General features: G+C 42.8%; 1 protein-coding gene across 1 annotated transcript; it reads right to left on the bottom strand.

The window, feature by feature from the left end:
• Window positions 1-1,631: 1,631 nt before the first annotated feature.
• Window positions 1,632-24,925, bottom strand: musk (muscle, skeletal, receptor tyrosine kinase). The gene is made up of 17 exons (XM_037483774.2): window positions 24,688-24,925; window positions 21,214-21,340; window positions 19,999-20,150; window positions 19,775-19,902; window positions 19,375-19,516; window positions 19,129-19,253; window positions 16,735-16,894; window positions 16,302-16,308; window positions 14,261-14,524; window positions 13,961-14,154; window positions 13,413-13,436; window positions 13,225-13,313; window positions 8,672-8,846; window positions 8,268-8,454; window positions 7,991-8,182; window positions 6,083-6,231; window positions 1,632-3,541 (listed from the first exon to the last, which is right to left on the bottom strand). The coding sequence occupies exons 1-17, from the start codon at window positions 24,755-24,757 to the stop codon at window positions 2,841-2,843; spliced, it is 2,886 nt and encodes a 961-aa protein (XP_037339671.2). The 5' UTR covers window positions 24,758-24,925; the 3' UTR covers window positions 1,632-2,840.
• Between the last annotated feature and the right edge of the window lie 459 nt (window positions 24,926-25,384).

The following is a 25,384-nucleotide window of genomic DNA, read 5'->3' on the forward strand; positions in this document are numbered from 1 at the left end:
TGTTTCCTGGCGTTTTATCGCGTAAGGTTGATGATGTCACAGGACAGAATTTGCAGCCAGTGACATTTTTTGGAAAAATCAACAAGATGTTAGCAGCTGAGCCAGAACGTCCAGGAACTGAAGCGATGCTGTTGAAACATTCAGAGGAATCAGCACATAAAACGCAGCCGACCTTCCTCTGAAGCAAAGATATTCAAAACAAGAAGGCAGTAACATGGCAAAACAGGAAGCCTTTTTTATCATGGAAGCACAGAGAGGAAGGGTAGCGAGTCTGTTCACAAAGCAACAGAGGGCAAGAAGGAGTTGACAGATACACGAAAGAAGGGACAGAGGAGGAAAGTGGGAGAATAGGAGCAAGGAGAGGAAGTAGTGGCGTGAATGTAGTTGCAAAGGGCCCCAGGAGACGCTGGTGGGACGGGCTCTCCTTACTTATTGGCACTGTTTGAGAGGCGTCACTGCTCACAGCCATATAGTGCACCACCTGGTTTCATGAGCACATAGAGAATCAACATATATTAGCAGCAATCATCATTGTATTCATTAATAATGTATATGGACAAAACTTTAATGACATTATAACAGTAAAAAAGTTTCTATTCACAAACAGCTGTATGCATCATATTGGTAAGGCAAAGTTTGATTCAGTGGTTACCTGGATATGACAAACCAGTGAAGACATCTATTTGGAGACAAAAGGAAAATTAAAGAAAAGGAAGGAAAGGAAGAAAGTGAGAAGTGGTGGAAGTGGGAGTGAAACAAAGTTCCAAAGTTTAGGGAAAAGACGAATGACTAGTCTGCAGCAGCTCCATGCTGCCTACTTGAAACAGTTTACATAGGCACACAAACACACACGCACGCACACACACAAGTGGACAACGTCCTCCTCGCACTGCAAAGTGCTTTTACAAACCTTGATCAGAAATTCACTGTAAAAATGACTCATGCAGCACCTGGTAAATCTTTAGCTCCCTCTCCTGATCCCTCTCGTGGCGAGTAGAAACAGTGCAGCATCCACAAGGTGAAATGATTTCTCTTTCCGTGTGTGTGTGTGTGTGGGGGGGGGGCGTCTGTAATGGAGCATGTGTCAGTGCAGGCTCATGATCAAATAAACAGAGAAAGAGGTTTCTGAAACAGTGGCAAGTTAAGGATTGGAGAAACATGAATTCAGTTGTATTCTAATCAGTTGTACTAGTCATAAAGTTCCACGTTGAAATCAATAAATCAATTTCCATTATCTGCAGCGACTCCCCACCCATGCTTCTGTTTTTTAAATCATTTAAGTTATTTTAAAATAACTTTATTCAGGGCACAGGTCATTTGCTGCATGTATGTCTGTCAATGTTGATGAATGTTTTTTTTATCGCTGTTCCGCTCTCTTTTTATTTTCAATGAGGCTTAGCGAATCGCTTCAGCTGAGCACCGCAAGAATGGACTCAATCTGTCCGTCCAGCATTTTAGAGGAATTAAAACATCAGAAATGATCCCACAGTGTCAAGAAGCACTGCGACCAAAATGAGGCCTCATTGTGTACCGGTGGTAGTGGGATGATTCCAAAGGTCTAATATTTTGTGATCCATGCGTCACAAAAAATAATATGATTTGGTTTTCCCATATCTAGAACGCAAAAGTCTGTAATTGTTATGTTTATTTGCAAGCAATACAAAAGAAATGTCATACTTTACAAGCCTGCATTATTATGCTATGTAACAAACACACACAAGGCATTTTGGGTATCAGTTGATAAGATAAACATTTTCTGTCATTGGACATTACTGGAAAAAGCAAACGGAAACTAATAAATGCCACAAGACAAGGTGCACTGATAAAACAAGGTTGTAATGCTGAAATAGTGTAAAAAACACAGCTTTTATACACAGTTGAAATGAGTCAAGTTGGATCCGTGTTGTCTTTGCTGAAAGTTCCTGTCTTTGCAGGAGCCAATCAAAGCTTTGGTCTTTCAGACCGAGGGTATTTTTTTAGGCTGAGGACATTTTGCCCATTAATCCCCTGCAAAAATAGTCTTTTTTAGGGCACAGTAATACATTTAGTCAATGAGTTTCTGCCAAATTCTAATTAGACCAAATGTGTGTGTGTGTGCGCTTCAATGTGATACTAATTCGAGATGATGACGCTGTTTGGAAGAAATCATTTATTAACTTTTTCTTCTCATGTAATCTAGTTGTTATGACTAACAAAGTGAAATTAGCACACACGAGAAAAGATAAAAATCGACTAAATGATAAAAGAAAACAAACAGATAAAACGAGAATGCCCCAAAAATGAAAATAGCAACTATTCTTTAAAAAAAATCAACTGCAATAGTTTAAAGTGATTGTGTGCCACGTTGGAATGTTGCCATAGACAACAACAACAACAACAACAAAGGTGTTTTCACTATCACGCCTCATTGTCTTTCTAAATCCAATGTTTGGTTATCAGAACATCTGTCACAAAATGAAAAGAACAAGGAAAAAGAAAACATTTGCTCATGAAGTAGATGAACTGTGATGTTTGAGCATCCATGTAGATACTTGTATGGTTTGTGGCTTTGAGTGTTCAAAGAATAAGGCTGTGGGCTTCGTAAAGAGAAAAATATGTTCTAGTTGCTCCGGTCTAATTGTTCTTTTCTTCAAATAAGAACCCTGAAGTGAGAAAGAAAGCTGGATGCAAATTCCTCAACTATGAGAGGTGCTTATGATGCAAAAACATGTTATAATCTGTGCCGGTTGGGGTCTCTTGAAAACAGGGTCTAAAATGACTTGTACTGTTTGTTTATTGGAAGAATCCTTCAAAGTGTTTGCAGTCACCAAATCTCTTCCCAACTCTTCCCCCCCCCCCGGTTAGCAGTCGGCCTCAGCCTCGGCGCTGATGCTCAGCGTGCTCTGATGCATCCGCTCCAGTATCCGATGTATGCTGCTGAAGCTGGGCCTGTCCGATGACGGTGTGCTCCAGCAAAGCCTCATCAGGTTATACAGCTCCAGGGGACAGATTTCGGGGCAGGCGAGGATGTGACCGTCCCGCACGTAGTAAATGACCTCCTCGTGGCCCATGCCGTAGTACGGCTGCATCCCGTTGGAGAAGATCTCCCACAGCACCACGCCGTAGGCCCACACGTCCGACTCGGTGGTGTAGCGGTTGTAGAAGATGGACTCGGGGGGCATCCAGCGGATGGGGATGGCGTCGTTCTCGTTGGCTTTGTAGTAGTCGGCCGAGTAGATGTTCCTGGAGAGGCCGAAGTCGGCGATCTTCACCACCATCTCCTCCCCGACCAGGCAGTTCCGGGTGGCAAGGTCGCGGTGCACGAACTTGCGCTCCGACAGGTAGGCCATCCCCGCCGCGATCTGCTTGGAGACGAACAGCTGCTCGGCGCAGGAGAGAGGCCTCGCCTCCAGCTCGGAGGAGAAGCTGCGGCCGGACAAGCTGCCGCGGCTGAGCGTGCGCGCCGACTGGGAGGGAGAGCGGCGGCGCAGGAACTCGTTGAGGTCACCGTGGGCCATGTACTCGAACATCAGGCACATGGGCTTTCCCACCGCGCACACGCCTGGGGGAGGAGGACGGCAAAGCATATCGTCTGGAGTGCGTTTCCCTTCTACAGTACACCACAATGAGTTCATTCACTGTAAAAGGTAAATACATTTTCAGCCCAGACATCAACACAGACGACTGGTAGGTGCACACGCCAAAGGACACACTTAGTAGACCCCTCGTGTAAACATTGGCTTTGTGTTAAAGACAATGTCTTGTTGGAGGTATGAATGGCTGCTCATCTTGTAGATACAAAGAACTACATTTAGGTGTCTGTATTTGGTATTATTCATTATTATTATGCAGTCCATGACTTGTTTCATTCCTGATATGGAGGCAACGAGGTTTCACACATCATTCAATGATCAAATGAATTTCCAGCAAATATGGTGGACATGCAAACCTTCCGTAGACTCAGCGAATTCATTCTTTACTACTTGTTTACTTTGCCTCTAAGGGAGAGGCCGCTTGTTTATTCATGCATTCCTGTGAGGACTTTTGACGTGCACTGCTTAGAGCTTAGAGACACACTGTCCAGACTGTGCAGCCCTGCTGAAGCTGCACGTGCCCGTTGAGGTGACTCGGCATTCGAGACACTGGCGTCCGAGTTTTTAGTACTTTATAGCTCTGTCGAAAAAGATTATAAAAAAATAACAAACCTTGTAACATGGCTGCAGTTTCAGTTACTCTTTCCTTAGCCAGATTTTTAGTTTGAGGCCGTGTGTGTTCTTTCAAACAACAGCCCATGATTAGTGCACTTCACGTGGTTTTAAGTTGTATCTGCCACAATCACAATATAGATTTAGTGCATTGACTGACTTGTTGAATTTGGAACCTCGTTGACACAGCTCGGTCATCTCAAAGTCTCTCAAACATTGTTCAAACCCCCAATGAGCAAAACACAGCAAATTTGTCAGGCTTTATTTTAGGAAAAGGTATAGAAAATGATTCATAAAAGGACACGTGCAGCCTACATGTCATATTTGTGTAATCAAGAAGCTTTCACACACACCCAGAACAAGCTGTTGGGCCAACAAATATTCCCATTTCCCCAAACTTGAATTTTTCAGTTTAGAGGTCAAACGGGCATCACACACACACACACACACACACACACACACACACACATTTGGTATTTGGATGTTTCATGTCTGCACAAGAGCTGCAACCTCAATATGATCACCGGGAGGAAGTCATGCTCAGTGAGTTCATGTCCCGGGGTCACAGAGTGGGACATCACAATCAACTGATCCTTAACACTGAACTGCGTGTGTGTCCACAAACAGAACTGTCGTTCAACACCAGCTGAGGGTCAGTAGCTGAATCTCCGCTCTCCTACACATCCAACAAAATGATGGCATGTATCTAATTTGAACACGTGCATCATGACACCTCGATATTTTTACACACAATTTGCGCTGTATTATTAGTCCAGGGGGTTAACTGAATAATTCAATTAACTCTGGTTTCACGTGCACTGGAGACTTCAGCATCACTGTCTCTGGATGACACATGCGAAATAAATGTCACTCCAAAACAGAAACTATACCAAAATTATACCGAAATCACACATTTCACAACCTTAAAATGGACCAAAGTAAACAAACTCCCCCCATTGGTCAACGGCCCTGTTTACTCACTGACAGTGCCAAATACAGTGTGTTATAACTCTAAATGTCTTCCGGGAGTTCATCTGGATGTGAGCAGTTTGTTTGGGATAGATCCACTGCATTAGTGGAGATACACTTTGATAGGAGAGGACGTTTGTCTTACTCCCGGCAACAAATGGACATTTGTTGACAAGCAGCACTTGTTAACCGGCAAACAGCCCTATGCGTAGTGGCTTGTAAAGCACTGCAGTAAAATCATTGTGAGGTAAAAGAGTTCATTCTGAAGAATTAGTGTCTAAAGGAAGACATTTACAAACTGGGCTGTTGATTTCAATTCCTCGCAGTAATATGGTCGAGTTGGAGATTTGATTTTGATGAAGTGAATCTGCGACTGATTCATGGTCTATGATTCATCATGGTGTGCAGCAAGGGAGCCAATCACAGTCAGTGTGGCAAGACGTGTGCACGTTTTTGCAGCTTCGCCTTCACCTTAACCAGACATACTCACATCCCAGGATTGAGATGCATTACACATTTGTGTTGCCTCATGCAGTAGAAGCTAAAACTAAATACTCAAGGAGAAACAAAACCAAAAAAGAGTTTGGTCTTGCAAAGGGAAGCTTCTTTGGTTGCAAAATAAATGGCAACGGTCCAAAAATAACAAATATTCCTTTTTCTCAACAAAGCTATGCAGCTTCTGCTCAAAGTAAATAACTCCGATCTTGTTTATGGTACAACAGCTCATTGTGTTACTGTGCGTTCTTGCATCAGACCCATAATGTCCCACCACACCTCAATCTTTCTGTGTTTCCATGTCTGTTTTTTCACTTTCCCTGTGTCTCATGGGTGAACCTGCAATTCAATGGGAAATCCATCTGTGAGTGCACCCTCTGCCTTTTCATGCATTTGGACTTCCACACGCAGACATGCAGTACATGGACACTAACCTAGGAGGCGAACGATGTTCGGATGGTCAAACTGAGCCATTAGCGCTGCTTCCCGCTGGAAGTCGTTCTGCATATCAGCCGAGGCCTCCTCCTTCAGCATCTTCACAGCCACCATCGTGAAAGACTCCATCTGCAGCAGGCCCGGTGCCCTGCAACGATACCGAAATGAAATGACCACTAGTTGGCCTGCAAAAGAATAGGAAATGAAAGACTGATTGAAAATGTTTGGAGGGTGAAGGGATCTGTCTGATGTGTCTTCATAGCCTGCTAAATATCAGATGCTTTATTAGAGCAGCTCACTATGAATCTCAGTTAATTATACATGCACACACACATGCACACGATCACTTTGTCACGTTCACACATATACATTGGGAAACTACAGATTGAAGCCTGCCTGGGAAGATATTTAGTTCTCAGGTCTATTTCTGTCTCTGCATGTTCTTTGCAGGTGTGCGCGTGCATGTTGTGGTCTGTGTTCATGTTCTCATAAACATGCACCACCTAATGTACTGCCTGTGCATTTCATTTATATATTCACTTTATTTTTACTCTTGAGTGCATAGTCTCACAGGGTATATTTTGCATTGACACATTCCGGAGTTTGAATGTATGTGTTTGCAGTTGTGTCTTGTGACTAAAGGAGTTTTAGTTTTGATCCTCATTTCCAACGGGAGGCTTTAAAGGGCCATTACTTTGGAGGTCTTGTGGGATAAGGTTGACTATCTAACTTCAAAAATTGAGGTCACAGGAGTCCTTTGGAAATACATTTCACCAATGCCCTCACATGTATAGTTATCCAAAAATGTGTGTGTATGAGAGTGTGTCTTAAGTTCTCAGGGGTGTCTATATACTGCACCATTCCAGTTTTCATTAAGAGATTACCAGCTAGCCTGAAGGACATCCTGTATCTTCATGGCCTCATGCAGGTGCTACTGTGGAAATGCCTTTAACTACTAGAGTGCTGGGCTAACTGTATGAAAGCAATACATTTCCTTTTTCTAATTATCAAATGCCGTCTTTGGCATGAAGAACATTAAACAAGTTTCTGCTGTTGCTGTATTGCAGTATCGCAGCTGTCTTTTTTAACTAAACTAAATGAACTAAATAAACTAAATCCTCCAATGTGTTATTCCTTTTTTAATTACATGATTAAAAGTGTAAGTTTAACAATAATAATCCCAAGCTTTGTCATTCTTGACAGAACATTTTACTCACTACAAACAATTTCAATGTTTGGACAAAAAAATGTGCAAAACTACGAATGCAAACATAGACCTTTAAAAGACAGTGTATCCTTCGGGAAGCAAACTCACAGTTGACTTAGTTAACCGTACTTTTGTTACGTAACCTACACTCTTAGTTTATGATTCTGACCCAACCAACGGTATATCCTAAACCTAACCATGTCAATTTGCTACCTAAACTCATTTTGCTGGCTATGGGAGAATGCACAAAAAATGGAAAATCAACTTTTGTGTCAGATGACCTGGAAAGTGTAGATGCTGTTCGACTGTCATTGAACCCCAAACCTAGTGGGCTTTTGAAAATGCAGCTACGTTATGACCCACGTCTGGAATTTGGCCGGACAGGGATCCAACGAAAGACCTTTGTGTCTTGCTGTGTGAGGTGAAAGTGACACCTGTAGGAGCTCTACTTGTGAGTTTGTGAATGACGCAGCAGCCCTCACAATGACCAGTGGCCTTTTCAAGGCACACACTCCCTTCTCTTTCTCTGCCTAAGTAATATCCTTACCTCTTCTAGCATGGGACACTGATTAAGATGATAAATACTAGTCAAAGCAAGATTGCAGATTTTTTTACCTCCATTCTTCTTCCTTCCTTGTAATAGCCTATTGGCTTGATGTATAGCTGCGTACATCTACTTCCCCTTTCCTCCTCTCCTCACCTTGCTTGGAAAACCCGTCCAAAGGCTCCTTCTCCAATATCCCTCACATATTGGATGTTATTCCGGGGATATTCAAGGGCCATCAGCTTGGAGTTCAGCAGCAGGGGAACTCGCTGGTATATGGGGTTGGGGTGGAGTCGATCCAGCAGGAGCTCTGATGGAAGAGCGCTCATCGTCGGGGTCTCCATGGCTCTGCGGCAGCAAAGAGGGAGTGAGGGGTACAAACGGGTGGAGACACAGATAAAAAAAGGAGCTGCGCATCTAGTCTTTTTCACACCTCTTTCGGTTTCTTCGTTGTTTCCTCCGTCTGTGGCAGGCAAGGATGCAGATGAAGAGGAAGACTGCAGCTGCAAGTGCAGTCAGGAGGATGACAATGACGGACATGGAGTAAGCGGGAGACGAAGGTTTGGCCATTGGAGGCAGACGAGTGGTCTGACGGGGGCCCGGCAACTCGGTCTTCATCACTACAAAAACAGAGAAAGTTCAAATCAAGGTGCTACGCTGTGAATGTGCGTTTGAAACCTTTTTGTTTGATTTGTGAAGGACAAATCAAGCTGTTTACGGCTGGTGAGCTAATCTACACATTATCCGCAAACCGGCGAAATAGAATTGTACACATTCTGTTATATGGGTGAGAAAGCCTATACGTGGACCAGAGCAGAAGAAGGTAAAGAACCACACCTAGTTCAATGCTGGTCTCCCCACACCGCGGCACGGCGCAGTACTCCCAGCGGATGTTGGGATTGGAGGTGTAACACCACGGCTTGTCGCTGATTCCTCCGGGGTTCCGACAGTAGTTGGCTGAGTTCTTCAACTCGGGAATAACGTCAACGGATAGGCGGTGCTGGTGGGGAACCTACAGAGTGGGACAGTAGCTCTATTCAGACAAAGCTATATACAGTATACTGTAGAGCTAGCTATGAAGGGAACAAGGAGTCTTTCATGTACATTCAGATAAAATCAGATGGAAGTTTTCCAGTTGGAATGCAAACAAAACACACCCGCAGCCTTTTCACTGGTCCTCTGTGGTACCTGGGTAGAAAACCAGCTGGTAACAAATACCGTAAGACATGTTCAAGGCTCTGATTAGGTCCCACAGTAAGGTTCCTGTCCGGTGTAACATTTTCTAGAGTGGGAGACTAGGGGTTGCATAATTGTATCTGAAACAGTAGTATTAACTCAAATACTGAACTTCTGGTGTCTTTGTGTGTCATCAAAAGACCAATGGTCCAACCTATGCCAAAAGATATGAAGTTATGAGCTGATAGGGCTGGTTTCAACAAGTGCGGCAGCTGAAAAAAGCAAACTGCTCACATGGTTGAATTTTGGTGCCGGGAATGTTAGAAACGGCAAATCCACATGACAAGAAGGGTCATTGGCCATCCAAAACAATCCGTACTGTCTGTTTGAATTGTTTGTGTGTGTGCAAAAAGTGCTTGGTTCACTTAAAACATTTGATTTATATGAAAGAAAATCTGTGGATAAAAGAAAATGTAGCAACATCTACTGTTTGTATGAGATGGGTTATATGTATGGGTTCTTCTGTGTCAGATTGTCCAGTAACTTCATACCTGAAGAGGCCTAGTGGCACTTTAACGATAACACGCTACTGGGGCTGTTGCTTTTAACGAGAACCAAAAGATTCTTAAAAAATAGCAATCATGCTGCTTTTCTGTGATAACCAAACCTTGCTTAAATACAGTGTCAACCAAAGTGTCATTGAACTTAAACAGAGCTACGGTCATCAAATATTGTTACGTATCAAAAAATGACCAAATTTCCAACAAAATACGAAAAGTTATGAAAACAAATCACCATGTTTGTATTACGTCATAGAGCACTGTTGATGAATATCCACCTAACTGTATGTATCAAACATATCATGTACAATCATGTGATTATCAGTGGGGTTTCCCCACAGTCAGACTGAATCAAACTTTTGCTTTAGTATTTCTTCATCCATCTGTGTCGAGTATGTGCTGACCATTGATGTGATTTTACTACAAGGGGAAACATGTGACCTGTGTAACATGAGATCTTCTCGCTCATTTCCTAAAGGACTCACATGTGAAGAATATCTTACTTGCACTATAAAAAATGTTTGCTTAACAACATCTGCTCTGTGATTCATAGAAGGTAAATGATGACTTTAGAAAGAGCCACCGCCGATTGATCAAGTGTTTAGAAAAGAAAACAACACTCGATGTGTATTAGTAACAGCTGCTCCTTCTCTGAGGGACAAGAGAGAAAATGTTGGTGGAATTAATCAAATCAATCAAATTAATCAAAAGTCGGTGGGATTATTTCCAAACAGCATACGTTATCACAATTACATTTTTTTGGCAATCTGCTCACTCTGCTCTGAGTCCGTCAGATTTGTTGCACCAGACAATATCCCAATCACGCTATTGTTACACTTATGGACTTAGGAAAGAAGGGCGTTGATTCTGAACAGGAACTTAATCAAAACTATCCCTTTATGTTTCCAATCCACCCTTCTGATTTATGTGTGGCTAGCACCTTGTGTCAAATAATAACAGTGTGTTCCTGGAAGTACAACACGATCCAAATGTTTGGACCACCTGATATCATCTTCTTGAATAAAATTAGAGCCTGACTTTAATCGAGACCAGTGTCCCAAATCTTTTCAGCTAGGGCCATTTCAGATGACGAGCAGCCATGACCTGTCCATTAAGTCGTGTTCAGAATCATTTAAAATTCAGCTTTGTGTGCTTGGGCTCGTCTCCAGTTGCCCCAGAACAAGTTGTCAGCATTCCTTTGAGCTCTGATTACCGCGCCACGTTTTTTCTGGACGACCTCTTGAAAAACTCCAATGCTGGAAAGCGAACCGTGCTACTAGGTGTTGTTGCCATGAAATTAGTTTTGCATCCGTTTTCATACATCTAAAAAGTGTGTAAGCCATGGACACATGAAGCCCATGAAGCTCCCCACATTAACTTAGAAAATGTTCCCAGCAGTTAGCCACATTCAGCAAATAGCCAAAGCATGTATTTTAAAGCAGAGGTGGAAAGTAACGAATTACATTTACTCGCGTTACTGTAATTGAGTAGTATTTTTGTGTATTTAAGTATTTTTTTAAATCTGTAATTTTAATTTTACTTAAGTATTTTTTGTTTGAAGTATTGTACTTCGCGAAGTACAATACTTCAAACAAAAAAATGCAAAGGGAAAAAAAATCCCGCCCAGGAAACTGATTGAGTGATGAGCGGGAGAACGAACGCGCTAAACAAGAATGATGGAGACGGACAAAACAGATGCAAACCCAGCTGAAATCGAATGAAAATACGAAGCGTAGCCGCTAAACCGGAAGTACGTAGATTTTCACCGTAAGAATCGACGCAACCGTCTGTAATGACAGCGGTTACCAGGGTAACAAGAGGAGAAAAGTTCCTTAACGGATATAAATAAATACTCCTGGTCTGACGGGATGTGTTAGCAGCAGTAGGTGACTACACTCGCTGCTCTTGGCTCTGATATTTATTGTCCACGTATTGTTTTGCTTCAGTGAGCAGAGCAGAGACAGTTTAAGCAGCAAAAAACAACTAGATTGACATTTATTGTCCCTTGTCTTTTTTTAACTACCCTTGAATCCCGCACCCCACCCAGCTGTTAAAAAAGTAACTCAGTAACTTTTAATCTGAGTAGATTTTAATGAGCTACTTTTTACTTTTACTTGAGTAAATTTTTAGACTGGTAACTTTACTTGTACTTCAGTAAAATTTTACTTAAGTAAAAGTACTTTTACTTGAGTACAACATTGTGTTACTCTTTCCACCTCTGGTTTAAAGGGCTGCTTTGGCAGACATTTTAGGGCTTCAAGCTCTCATTTTACATGTTAATATATAATATATATAAATATATAGGAACTGGATGTGAAAGCTAAAATTGTTTGGAGAGAAAAGAAGGGACAGGGAACAGAAAATACATTAATATCTGCCACTCCTTTAAAGGGCAAACGTTCTTTCAGTATCACCTTTAAGTCTGTCTGTGAGCCAGGTTAGAGCGAGTGGGTCTCAGCAATAGGGTCTGTGCAACATATGCGTGTGAAAGCTAATTGCTTCCAGAGGCAGGATGTGACATGAGCCCCTCCCCTCTTTCTGCTGACCTGGCACACACACACACACACACACACACACACACACACACACACACACACACACACACACACACACACACACTGCACAGTAACAGCTCACACTCAAAGACTCTCGCAGAGCAAAGCCGTAAAAACATAAGGAGGCTTTTGGGCCACAGGGAGTGTGTGTTTGTGTGTGTGTGTGTTGTGCTTTTGTATGTTTTTCTATGTCTGGTTAGAGATCAGGAATATCCACACACATAACATCAGTCACATTTAGTAGTCTTAGGTTCTTGGCTTGTATGAAAAAGAGATTGGTCTTTAAGCGATGCTCCATTCCTCGAACTATTGTGAACTCTGCTCGACAACTTCCTTGATTTGTTTTTTCCACCCCCTAGCATTATTTTGCGGTGACTGTGAAGTCATCACAGAGTCAGGGCTTTGAACGTGTGACTCAGAGACCCTACTACATTTCCATAAGCAGATAGTATGATATTGCAACCAATCGTATGTGATACGAGCAAAAAGCTTTTTTTATTTTACGTTAACGCGTGTCAGTTTCCGTTTTCAATGTAATCTTTTCAAAATACCGTTCCGTCCCCACAGGAGACTACAAAATGAAATCCATGTACGTTTGCTTTATACCCGTATACGCTCTGGCAGTGGAAACAACCTGCTAATCATAATAAACCTGCTCTGAAGCAATTCTCAGTTTTACGGTCTATTTGACTCTAAATAGACCACAATTTACTAAATGACCATCATTTTATATTGAACCAGACATGAACTAGAAATAGAAAACCATAAACTCATTGTATAATGTTTACTGGGGGAATAAATCAGGTGAATTCATAGAAGCTTCTCCCATTTCAGTTTTTTTTTATTCTTTCAAGTTTATTTCAGCTTTTCTCATTTCTGTATTTTCAGCATATTTGAAATTTATTTCAGCTTCTCCTATTTTTAATCTTTCAGCAATGTTTAGAATTCATTTCAGCTTTTTTCATTTCTGTATTTTAAGCAATTTTTGAAATTAATTTCAGATTTTTGGATTCCAACGCATTTTCAGCAGGAAATGCATTTTCTAGTTAGAATTTGAGGTTCACACACACACATATATCCACATCCATAACCCAAATACCTGTTGGCTCCATGACTGACACGGCACCCCGGACCTGGTCACATTGGCTCTGCCTTGGTAGAAACGGCCCCTTTCATTGAAGCACGCTGCTGTTGACACCAAACAGAATTCCTTCAGCATGAACACAATCTAATGACTGCATTAGTTTGATCGAGGTTTGGGTTCTCCTTAAACACTTTTCTACTTACTTGTGATTTGATCTTTCTCGATGTCTGAAATTTAGAAAAGACCAGATAGTAAAAACAAATCACTTTGAGTGGAAGCACAGCTGTCACGCATTCTGACAAAAAGTAATTTCAGTACAGTTCTGATTATATTACAGAGCAAACATTCCCACCATTAGACCTCGTTCCTTTATAGATTGCATCGCGCACACAACGCTGTATTTGTGTATTTTGGCTGGGCTGGGTCGGACCCTATTAATGACCTCATAAGTATCAGCGACCTGTAGTTTAGGATGCCAGGCTTTACTTTGCTGCAGCCGGCCAACTCCTGCTTTTCTTTGACGCAACGCTTCCGTTTTGTCCGGCACTTGTGCATTACTGTTTTCGTTTAAGCGGTTTGTTTGGTTATTCATTATCAAACACTAGACTTGAGCAGCTTGTGGCAAATCATGTAATTTTAACTTTATTTATATTCATCTATCATTTACGCTTATTTATAACTCATTTTCCCAACGTACACCTCAGAAGTCCAGGAAATGCTTTCTCAGCTGTCTCGGTTAGGGCTACCTTACCTACAAAAGGGACATGTGTGCAAGCATCAGGATCTGCGTGAAGGCTCGGCAGGGCCTGACAATTAGGGAGGAGGGAAATGGGTGCGTGGGACCCAGCGGCCGAGCGGAAGAAGCCGGACTGGACGGAACTGCTGCCCTTGAGCACCAACCACTCCTTGTGGCAGTACAGCTCCTTCACTGCCAGGCAGTGTTCTCTGTTTAGTTGAAGGAGCCAAAACACATAGAGGAAGTATCAACTTCATTCATTCCGTGATCTACTGATTGATTGTACAAGCAGACAGAGGGAGACCTCTTAGCTACCTGCAGACGGGTTTGGGCGCCGGTCCTGACCCCGACGGGTTGCAGTCGGGGAAGGAGGCGTGGCAGAGCAGCGAGCGCGCCGCCGGGATGCACAACGCGCTGAGGCCCTCCAGCTCCGTCCACCAGCTCTGGACCAGGTATTCCTGCATGTCCTCGGGGTCCGAGAGGGAGGAGTTAAAGAAGACCAGAAGGTCATCTCGCAGGACGGTGCGGCACTCGTCCCCGCGGTACGCGCTGCAGTAGCCGGCGACGCCCTTGTAGAGTCTGCGGGGAAGGAAACACATTGAGGTTGAAGACCCACGCAGAAGCATGTGTTGCATGTGTTCTGCGGCAGCACGACTTCCTGTCTGCCAGGTCTCCAAAACTGTTCAAAAGCAATATATCTTAACCACATCTGGATAAAAGTCAAGTGACCTTACATGGACCTGAATGGAAGCAAACCTCTTGGGGTTTTGTTGAGTTACCGAAAGCATTTTTCATGACAACTTGCTACTCTCCTTGAAGTGTGAGTACTGGAAGTGGAGAAGTGTCTTGGTAATGGACACTTAATATTGATTTAAACATTTACATATTATGTTATCTTCTCGTTATGTGTTTTTTCTCTCCTTCGTTCGTTGTTTTTTTGGGGGCAAGACTTGGTGGGTGTGAGCGGCTGGGGGAAGGATTCCCTGGATGGGAGATCGTGAGTGGAGGGTGGGGCAGGTGTTACTGTAATGGGGATGGATGAGCAAAGTCTTCAAAAGATCTAAAAATGTATTATGTGGTCAAAGGGGGGCCAATTCGATTCATAGAATCAACACAAACTGCTTATTTCTAATTATATTTTTTTTCTGAAAAAATCAACACAGATATTTAAAGCAAAAGATGGTACACATGGTCTGAACCTGAAATACCTTCTTTAAAATCAACCAGATGTTGGAAACGGTTGTAGAGGGCTCATTTGGACTTGCTGAGGACCAGTCAAATATGGACACATAAACCTGCCCGTCTGGCTCTCTGTCCTCATGCACTCTTTATTCCTTCATGGTGTAGAAAATGAGCTAGTTACAAAGTCCAGATGTGCAATACTGGCTGTGCCTTGGTTCAGCAAGGCCGTATTGAATCCTTGTGAGCATTGCAGTCCATCACGTGAACTGAATAGACTTTGTCTTCAGGAGGCCTTAAAGCAGGGGTGCCCAATATGTCGATCGCGATCGACCTGTTGATTGCCAAGGCAGTGCCATTGAAAAAGAATCACCTCATGTCACGCATGCGCGGTTGAATATGGGAGCTAACGGAAAGCGGATGGCAACCAAGTATGTATGGAATGGTATGGACGGTCCCCCTTGCTTCTGACACACGAGAGGCTCGTTTCTTAATATCGACTCGTCTTGCCTTCACAGTATCCAGCGTTGTTGTTCCATTTCCTGTCGGCTGGTCCTGGGGGGTGGGGGGCTTTGATTATTTCTGACTTGGTCAGTTGAAAAGTAGCTTGCGAGTCGAAAAAGTGAGGGCACCCTTTAAAGCAAGCAACGGCTCTTTTTCCAAAACAGTGCAAACAAAGATGATTGCAGTGGATGAATGTAATTCATTTTCATTCAATTAACAAGTTGATCAAATCCGGACCAGGTTTCAAACAAAAATGACTTTAATTAGCAAAAGATATAAAATCTCAAGGAGCAAGCAGGAACAACATCACGAGGAACCAAGATAAAGGGAACATTAAAAAAATGACTTACAAACCGACGACGAGACAGGGGACACACACATGGTTTAAGTACACTGAGGAGGTGTATAGATCATTACAGTACAGAGGAGGAACCCATCAGGGACAGGGCAGACAATCACAAGTGAGGGAAAAGCACACCAGGGGAGGAAGTGTAGCAAACTCAGGGTCACAAGAGGCAGAGAAATACCAAATAAAACAGGAACAAACCAAACGCAGTGACCATTCGATAAACATGTGGTCATGCAATGAGGAGGCAGAAATAAATTGGAAGAAAGCCGTGACACACAAAAGTTTACGAAAAAAGGTTATAGAAAAATAAACCAATTTTCTTACCTCCACTCTATTGGGAAATGGCAGTATCCAGAAAATGCCGGTTGAAGAAACACAAGCAGGAGGACGGGGGAGAATAGAGGAGGAAAAAAGACCAAAATCAACAGGAGGAGAAAACCAACCATGGTGCTTCTTTCACCCGCTCAAAGCTCTCTGTGAGGGACAATCTAGTTGGGGGTCAGTGTGTTTGGTAAAGGAGGAAGGGGTGAGTGTGTGTGTGTGTGTATGTGTGTTGAGGGGACAGTGGTCATATGATGTGAGGTTGAGTGGTGCTAAACCAAATGGGTAGGTGGGTGGAGGTGGAGGCCGGCGGGGGGGGGACAAACAGCTGAAGCCACACTTAACACAATACAACTGGCAGCTAACACAACTAAAGACATCAAACACACACGCACAAAGATCAGGTGAACGTAGAAGAAAGAAAAGGGGTCCCAACCTGCGACGGTGACTTTGGCGGTAGCCTTGGCGGTGTTGGCTCCGGCGCTGTGTCTGTTCGAGGCCAGACACGTGTACAGGGCCGGCTTGTTCACCGTCACTTTGAGGACGGACAGGATCACCTCGCCGGTCAGCGTCTCTTCCACAGATGCGCCCGAAATCTGGAAAAGAAAACAAAAAAACATATTTGATGAATGATAGCAGGGTGTCAATATGCCGGGACAAATGACTCTTTGAATCGTACAGACGGAGGTGTTGCCTTAGATGAGTGTTGTGGAGTAAGTGGAGTTTAAGCACATTTTGCAGTAGCTTGCTTGTAATTTGCAACTACATGTTGCTCAGTGCTCTCACACAGCGACAGCGTCATCATCTTCCTCTCAGCATGAGGAAGACTCACCATGGACCATGGTCCAGAAACAAAACGTGTCGCCAAACATTTGTACAGGGCCAGTGTTTAGTGTTGCAACTAACTATTTGGGGCTGCAGAATGTTAGAGACAACAAGGTGAGAGTTTGTTCAAATATCTCCAAATAGAGGCCCAGAAATGACCCTCAAAAAATGAATCAACACTAAATAATGTGTAAAGTGTTTATGCACTGATTGTATTACACTTTCATGGGTGTTGAGCCGATGGAACGTATAGTGAGCAATGTGACGAATTAAAAGATTCCCAGCGATTCACACTGGGGGGATGTAAGGAGATTAGATGCGTTTGTTGTTTTCGGTTTCTGTATTATTGACACAGAACTCCAACATACATCGGTTATATTTGGGAGAGTGCGTAGTGAGTGTGTGTGTGTGTGTGTGTGGGTGGGTCCTGACGTGCGATGCGTCTATATTTGAAGCTGTGTCTGACACCCCTCGGTTTTTGGGACGAGCTCAATCCAGCCTCGCTGAAATTAATGACCTGCCAGAAAAGCAGCTCACACAGTCATTTTAATCATCACACACACGCATATTATTTACAAGCATAATGGGCCTGTAATCACATTGTAGCTTGCACCCAAGACGTGAATACCCAGACATTATGTTTAGTTTTTTATAAAGTGGTCACATGTAATTTAATGTCCAGGATTAAAGAGGTTTATAGAGGTGGCGTAACTACAAAACGAGCTAAAAACAAGAGCACTGATGTCAGTCGATATTGTAAACATGAGTTTCCTCTGATCGTGTACAAGTGTATGAGAAAATGACTCTTTTTCTCTCTTGATCAAGTAACATGAGCACATGAGTTTATAGTCTCAATATTGGTTTTCAAGTCTTCTTTACTACAGCATGATGGTCATTTAATAAAGTTTGGTCCATTTAAAGTCAAATAAACCAAAAGGCAGGGTATGATTTTCCCTGCTTCACCCTTGTTATTGACAGGCCGCTGCGTCCAGTCTGGGAGTCGTCTGTGTGTTCATGTTAGAGCTTTAAACCCATCACAGTAGGAGTTTGGTTGTTGTAACCTTTTCATCTGAAAAAAAATTGTAATCAGCGTTCATTTGTTCTTAGCTCCAGGCATTAGGATCACTTCTGGTTTCGAAAAAACAAGATTCCAAAATGTTGAACACATGGCAGTCCTCAAACCAAGGGGTGACTTTGTTTACTTCTGTATGTAACAACGCCAAATATTCTTCCAACACTCATAGCCTACTGGAACAGTAATGAATATATTTTGACTCGTCTCGTAGATTTCAAAACTGTGAATAAGATGTGGGAAATAGTGAGAAGGTCCGCGTGTGTAAGTATGAGTGCTGTGGATGTTATTGGCCACATAAAACGTTCTTGTACGGATGGATTCCATTTAATTACACCCTGTTTTGCATAAAAACAAGATGGTTGCCGATTCATGCATTAAGTTGGTGTGTTGGTGCTTAGCCCTGCCTCTGCTTGAGTATCTTCCTATTTGCCAGATAGCTATAGGCAGCTGTTTGCTATTGATTGGACAAAAGTGGAGAAAAAAAACTACAGTGTTGATGTCAATCCATCAGTATGTGGAGGTTTCACAAATAAAAGCTCAACGCTCGTATCTTCATCAGACCTTTCCTGACTATAACAACGTCTATTATGCACGGCCCTGTGGCCGACAATGTGTCAAAATGTCAGCTGCTCGATGACATTTCTCTCATGTTGGCTGTGTGAACTGACATCTGAGACAGACTGAACCACGCTGCAGGAGGCAACGGTGGGATCACAAGCATTTGTATAAAGACAGTGGACGCAGACGGATTAATGGTTGGATGGAGCTACTACCAAAGAATAATGGTTTCTGCTTTGGAAGAATTCGGGGAGTTTAAATATCTTGGTGTACATGGTTTGGACACATTTTCACCCATCGGGGATACTAAAACATTTGGTCAAAACCACCAAACCTTTGCTTTCATAAAACACACTGAAGCTCAACACTCACCGTGTTCCCATTTTCCAGCCAGGTGATGGTGGGGATGGGATTACCCGTTGCGTTACATTCCAAAGAAATCTGGCCGCCGTGTGCTACCCGCTTCTCCTTGGGAGCCCGTAGGATTCGCGCTGGAGCTGAACGAGCGCACAACAAAACGCAGACGGAAAATTAGGATGCATTTCTGTTTTTTTACCTTTTTTTAAAAGTACATACTGTAACAAGAACTGTAAAGAGAACAGTCCTTCAAATACATACCCTGCACCTCTATGGTGACCGGTTTTGAAAAGGCCAAACCAAAGCTGTTCCTGGCCACACAGCGATACTGTCCTGCATCCTCCTTCTGTATGTGATGGATCTTCAATGCACCGTAGTCGAGGATGGTAACACGGTCACTGACCTGCCAGAGGTGTCACCATTTATATTACTTTCTTTAAAAGGCAGAATACATTTCGCAATTTTTTTAGATTGTTATGTTTGTCTTTGTTTCCATTGGAAAATAGATACCAAGCCAATAAAAGAGGTGCTCTTCAATGCTTATCAGCCCACACCCATTTTTCTCACTCACTTTTTTCAGATGGATATAAACATTTGCTACCATGTAGCTAAATCTATAAGAGGTCTAATGTGGCTTGGAAACTTGTGAAAAGGAGCGTACTTTGATGAGCTCGTCATCTTTGAGCCAGGTGACATCTGGTTTAGGGTTGCCGAGGGTAACGCAGGGCAGCACTGCTTTGGATTCTATCAGCAGGGTAACATTGGTCGGATGGCGTTTGATCTGTGGCTCTGAAAAAAGCGGACAAGATGCAACTGTTTAGAATCATTGAATCAATTCAGCCTGTATTGTGTAGACCAAAAAACGAGGAAGGCAGCAAAACATACTCATCTTGAGCTGCAGAGCCCCGCAGCTCTTGGCCGCCTCTCCGATGCCGTTGGCGGCGAGGCAGCAGTACTCTCCATTGTCCGTCTCTCTCACGTGAGGGATGCTCAGCATCTGTCCGTGTTCCCTGGTGATGTACCTGGGGTCATAGTACCTGGTGGGACAAAGAGGACTGTGTGAAGCACCGTAGAGTAGGACTGTGAGCGCGAGAGACTGATGGACGAGTCTCCATATTTCTGTTTGCCGCGGCTTTAGAAATATGCTTGTTAGATGAGGGCAGAATACGAAACGTTAGACTTTATACTTGTTCAAATACCTGCACAGATAATGCATTGTAATGGTCAAAAAGTTGCAGTTGATGTTATGGCGTATGTTAGCCTTCAAATGAGCTCCTCATCTTAAAAATATTTCTTCACCCACTGATTTTACACAATGGTGATATGACTTAGATCAGGGGTCCCCAACCTTTTTGCCTCACGTTAGACAGTATTTTGCGGACCAGTCTTGAAGGTGAGGCGGATAAACAAAAATGAAAAAACTGGCCAAAGGGAGGGGGGTGGTACGCACGGCAAAGAAAAGCCTGGCAGGAGCATGGAAAATGTATCAAAGGGAGCATATTCATTTGGGAGAATCCATTTTTCAAAATTAAATATTTTCCCAATGATTTGGGTCAATTTGGGAACCATGGATTTAGATGATTTAGATGAATTATTCTGACTTAACTTTAGTAGATAGTAATCAATTACAGTTGCAATACGTATTGTTTTGCTTGTGTTTGCCTTGTAGTGGCTGTTACGTCTCAGATTGACTTCTGTAAATCTTGTCAGATGGCATCACTTTGCAATAACCATATGTTTGGGATAGCTATGTCTGGCAGCTGTTTCCCCATTTTGAAGTTAGCCTAGTAAGGTTAGCCTCATAATAGCATTCTCATACTGACATATCTGACAGCTGGCACGGCAGAGGAGAAAATCAGTGGCATCTAAAATAATTCACTTCCAGAACTGAAAACACAATATCACCGCATTATCCACAAAATGGGATCGGATTCATGGGACATACCTGAGTGAGAAAGAATATTTTGCACCAAATATTCAACCAGAATAAAAAAAACTGGACAAATCATTACCATTCATATATTTTGTGATTAGAGTGGTACAGTCCTTCATGAACAAGATTACACAGCTCCTGCTCGAGGTGAAAGAGGGCTGACTCACATGATTGGGTGGTTATTCTTGGTCCAACTGATGTCGGCACGAGGCTGGGACTCCACCTCACAGATGAAGGTGGCGTTGTGATCCAGCAGAACATCCAATGTCTCTAATAAGGTGATGATGCGAGGCGCTGAGTGGTAAACAGTGCAAAGAAAACATGAGAGCTTTTCTGACAAAAGCATTACAGTATTTGGACAAGGGGATGCTACTGTGGGATTTTGTGAATGTCCGTGCACTACAATGCACGGTGATCACATTTGTCTGAAGGTGCCTTTGAGCTGAATCCCAGCTGCATCACAACAAAACTATTAGACATTCTTGGCATTCCTTTCTGAGCTGGAGTCATCTGTTTCAGCCACTCAGAGTCAAGCTATGACTAAAGTCACCAGATCAGGGGTTTGTTGGAGCTTTAAGCTTAACTTTGAGAGTAGAGGAGGTATTGCAATGTTGTTTAAATCATGGAGAAAGGGAATGAAGTTTAGACAGAAGAGGACTATTTTTTATTCAAGCAGAATTCAAGGACATTTTAATTCACGGCCCAAGGTTAGGCTTCAAGCACACAGGCAGTTCTCTGCTATCTCGTTTCCACAGATGTTCTTTGTTAAAAGTAAATTACTAGCTCTGTGTAAACACTCGGTATACAAGCCATTAAAAACACCTGTTCTTTTCAGAATGTAAACCAGCTGGATCCAAACTTGAGATTTGACTGATAGGAGTTGATCAAATAGAGAGTTGAAGAGGGATCATTTTCGGAGGATTGCGAGAAGATGAAAAGAGAAGTGTTTGTAAACCGGTCCTTCTTGCTCTAAGTGGATGAAGTGAGAGAAGGGGAGTAGAAGGCGAGTAGAAAGGATGGGGGCGCATGGTAACAGCACACGGGGGCAAGGCAGCAACTGTTTATACGTGGATTCAGATCAGAGACATCAGGCTCCCCTTGAACTTTGTCTGAACTACAAAGAGGCAGAGGGAAAATAGAAAACAGGAGAGAAAAGAAGGTAAGATCAGAGAAAGAAAAACGCAATGGAAAAGATAAGACGAGAATAAAGAGATGGATTAGACTTTTAGGGACATTATGCTTGTTTTTTGTCTCTTGTGAAACCACATTTTTGCACTGACATTACACTGCTGCTGTTTGGCTGAGTGATGGAGAGAGTGCTACTGTAAATCCTTGGCATGGCCGGGTTTTAAAGCATAGAATGCAATTCTTAGCCAAGGTTAAGTAAGGTGAAATATCTCACTCGTGGCTGCTTTGTTAAAGGGACAGTGTGTAGCATTCCAGTGGGATCTATTATTGAGAACAGAATACAATACTCATAGTGACCATAATCTACTAAATTAACATCATGATGTTGTGAAGAAGAGGGATAGCAAAACTATAAATGGACTAATCAGCCACAGCCGAGTTGCACAATAAGCATTTAGCATGCTAAAATAAGAAGAAGGTTTTTGAGTGGGTCTTTTCTTTGTTTTTGTTCTCCCCGCCATGTTACTCAATACTGTGTCTGAACAGATGGACATCATCTGGAGGGCGAAGGTTTTTCTGCGGTCCATGTTTAGCAGCATGACTAATTCTTTAGAGCAAACAAGAGTCTTACTGGGTTTAAACCTTGGGAGAGTTTCTTACTAAATGCCGTTTGGACACCAGAAGTGATGCTGTGCTGTTAACATCCGGCCTCCACTGTATGGATTGCAAAAGCCTCATGGATACAAACCAAGTGCCTCTCAGTATCACTTATTCCTTTCCTGTATTATGACTATTTGTGTGTGTGTGTGTGTGTGTTGCACGCACGCACACACACAGACAACATAAAAACAATTGTAATTTCTATGTATGTGTAGGTTCTAAAATGTGAATGTAAATATTTTAGTCAACAAGTAAATGAGCATCTCAGCTATTTTGTATTTGTTATCATTTTTTGTTCATCCAATGGCTCTGTTAATTTTTTCCTGCAAATGTCAATTACAACATTTCAACAGCAGAAACATTTTCCTGCAAAGATCACTGAACAAATCGTTCTCTTTCGAACTTTAATTGCATTTTCTCTGTTTTATTTACTCCTGTGTTCCTTAAATTCCTTCTAACTTTTTCTTTCCCACAACGAAGGGTCATAACTGGTAACATCCCTTGATGTTGGCTTTGATTTGCAGTTTTTCCTGTAGTTTTTTTTTCTCCATTTGGCAGTTAATCAAATTGTAAACAACGATCCCTTTAGATGCTATTATGCAGACCAGACACAGGCTTCTTTAACTTGATTCTATTGTGGTCAAACAAGAAGAGGAGACAAAAAAAAAACGTTATTCTCATGGCAACGTCAAGGGATCAGATGTCTGTTTGTTGTGGTTCTGCTCACACTTTCAAGGTATTGTGCTGCATTTGAATGCAAAGTTGCAGCACAATGAGCAGAGTAACTTGACGAGGCCAGCGAGACGGATGTCTTTCTTCTCAGGACACGTTAACAATAGAGATCAACATCCATGTGTTTGTTGACTTTGTGATCAGAGCTAATGAGAGCCAGCACACGACATGAATCTGTTTGTTTCGTCCATCTCGGTTTTGCGCAACTGACCAACTGACCAACAGCCCCAAAACCACAAAAAAGAGCCTATTAGTTATATAATAATGGTAAAAAATAATAATGCAGTTTTAAGCGCTTGTTGCTAAATAGTCATTTGAACGGGATGGACCAACAAGAAGTGTGCCAGCCACAGCCTTCCAACTCACTGACCGATTAGCTACAAGAACAGCGTTGTGCGTTGTGTGCCAAACCGCAGCGAGCCACCGCGATCCAACCCGGCTTCAATGTCTGCCCCGGCCGGAGGGTGACAGGATCTAAACCACCTGTTTTCTTCTGATCCCATCTGCAGCATGAACTGTACGTATAAATCATGTATTGTATGTCAATGGCAAGCCGGCGCATGCGACTGTAAAGACGTGCCAGCCTCTGGATACGCTCCCGTGAGATGTCCACTGACGTTTCATCATTCCTGAAGCAGTTTCAACTTTAAATGGCAAAAGGACTATTTTAGACAAAGTTGACCTGTTAGGAAAGGATACGTTTTATGGTGCCCCTTTCACCTCCCACGGTCTGATTATCTTTGTGCCCATCTTTGTGGTGGAGGCCTATCGGTTTGAGGATTTGCAGGATATGAGTTGGAGGCAAGATATAGGGTTACTTAATTTTACACTATGTGGACCTATAAACACTTTACCCTGCATGCAGGATGTGGTGGAAAAAAGGTGATCTCAAGATGGAGAAAAACGTCCTCTTTAGAAATAAGTGTTAATACAAGTTGAACCACTGATGCCAGAATGCTCTCTAGCATCTTCATCCATTGTTGCCTTTACGTGTGAACATATTCTGTCTTACTGTTTTTGACTCATGTTTTGTATTCAGCATTGTCCACCTCTAAGACATGAAGAAAGGTAGAGCCTACACAATCAGATCCAATGCTCGAGCAAATGAAAACCTCACTTACCTCTCTGCATCCCGTAAACCGAGGCGACCACAAGCAACAGATAGACGGACCCAGCGACCACGACCTTCATCCTGGTTCCTGTGACAGGCAGCGTGTACAGAGCGAATAGAGACGAAGCACTTTAGATTCTCATGGCGGTTGAAGGAGACGGTCCCGTTGCTTCACTCTGTGTTTCTTTGCTGTGTGAGACGGCGTGAGTCTCAGCCAGGGACAGCCATGAGTTCTGTGCCCAACGAGGACCGGATCCTGCGTGTGTGTGTGTGTGTGTGTGTGTGTGTGTGTGTGTGTGTGTGTGTGATGGACAGTGGCAGCTGCTCGCTGTCCTTATGTACAGTCACTCATGTTTGGCTCAAAGTTCCTGGGCTGCAGAGCTTTCCTTAGACACATCAACAACAATAGTGTTCAACGGAGCACACAGGAAAAGATCATTTCACTATTCCAATGATAACGATAGTGACACTGGTCCACTTTTCATTCATGTTCAGGTTCTCTTTTGTCACATAGGCTCATTTCTTTTTAATTCAATCTGTGGTCTATGTTTCTACGATCTGTATAGACAGAACTTCACCTCCTATGGGACACAAAGGGGCTAAAACGTACTAAACAGCCACATCAGGCCCTTAAAGTGAGGTTACCAAATAAAATAAGTTTTAATATGTATAAAACACATGTGTCAACAGGATACTATACATACACA

This window comes from Pungitius pungitius, chromosome 18 (assembly GCF_949316345.1).
Source record: "Pungitius pungitius chromosome 18, fPunPun2.1, whole genome shotgun sequence".
Taxonomy (NCBI): Eukaryota; Metazoa; Chordata; class Actinopteri; order Perciformes; family Gasterosteidae; genus Pungitius; species Pungitius pungitius.

Excerpts from the sequence above, each read along its gene's own strand:
- musk (XM_037483774.2), bottom strand. The coding sequence starts at position 24,757 with ATGAAGGTCGTGGTCGCTGGGTCCGTCTATCTGTTGCTTGTGGTCGCC. Across the intron at positions 13,314-13,412 it reads CGAGAAAGATCAAATCACAA|CAGCGTGCTTCAATGAAAGG; the intron begins GTAAGTAGAAAA and ends TGGTGTCAACAG. Across the intron at positions 8,847-13,224 it reads GTCAGTCATGGAGCCAACAG|GTTCCCCACCAGCACCGCCT; the intron begins GTATTTGGGTTA and ends CCCACTCTGTAG.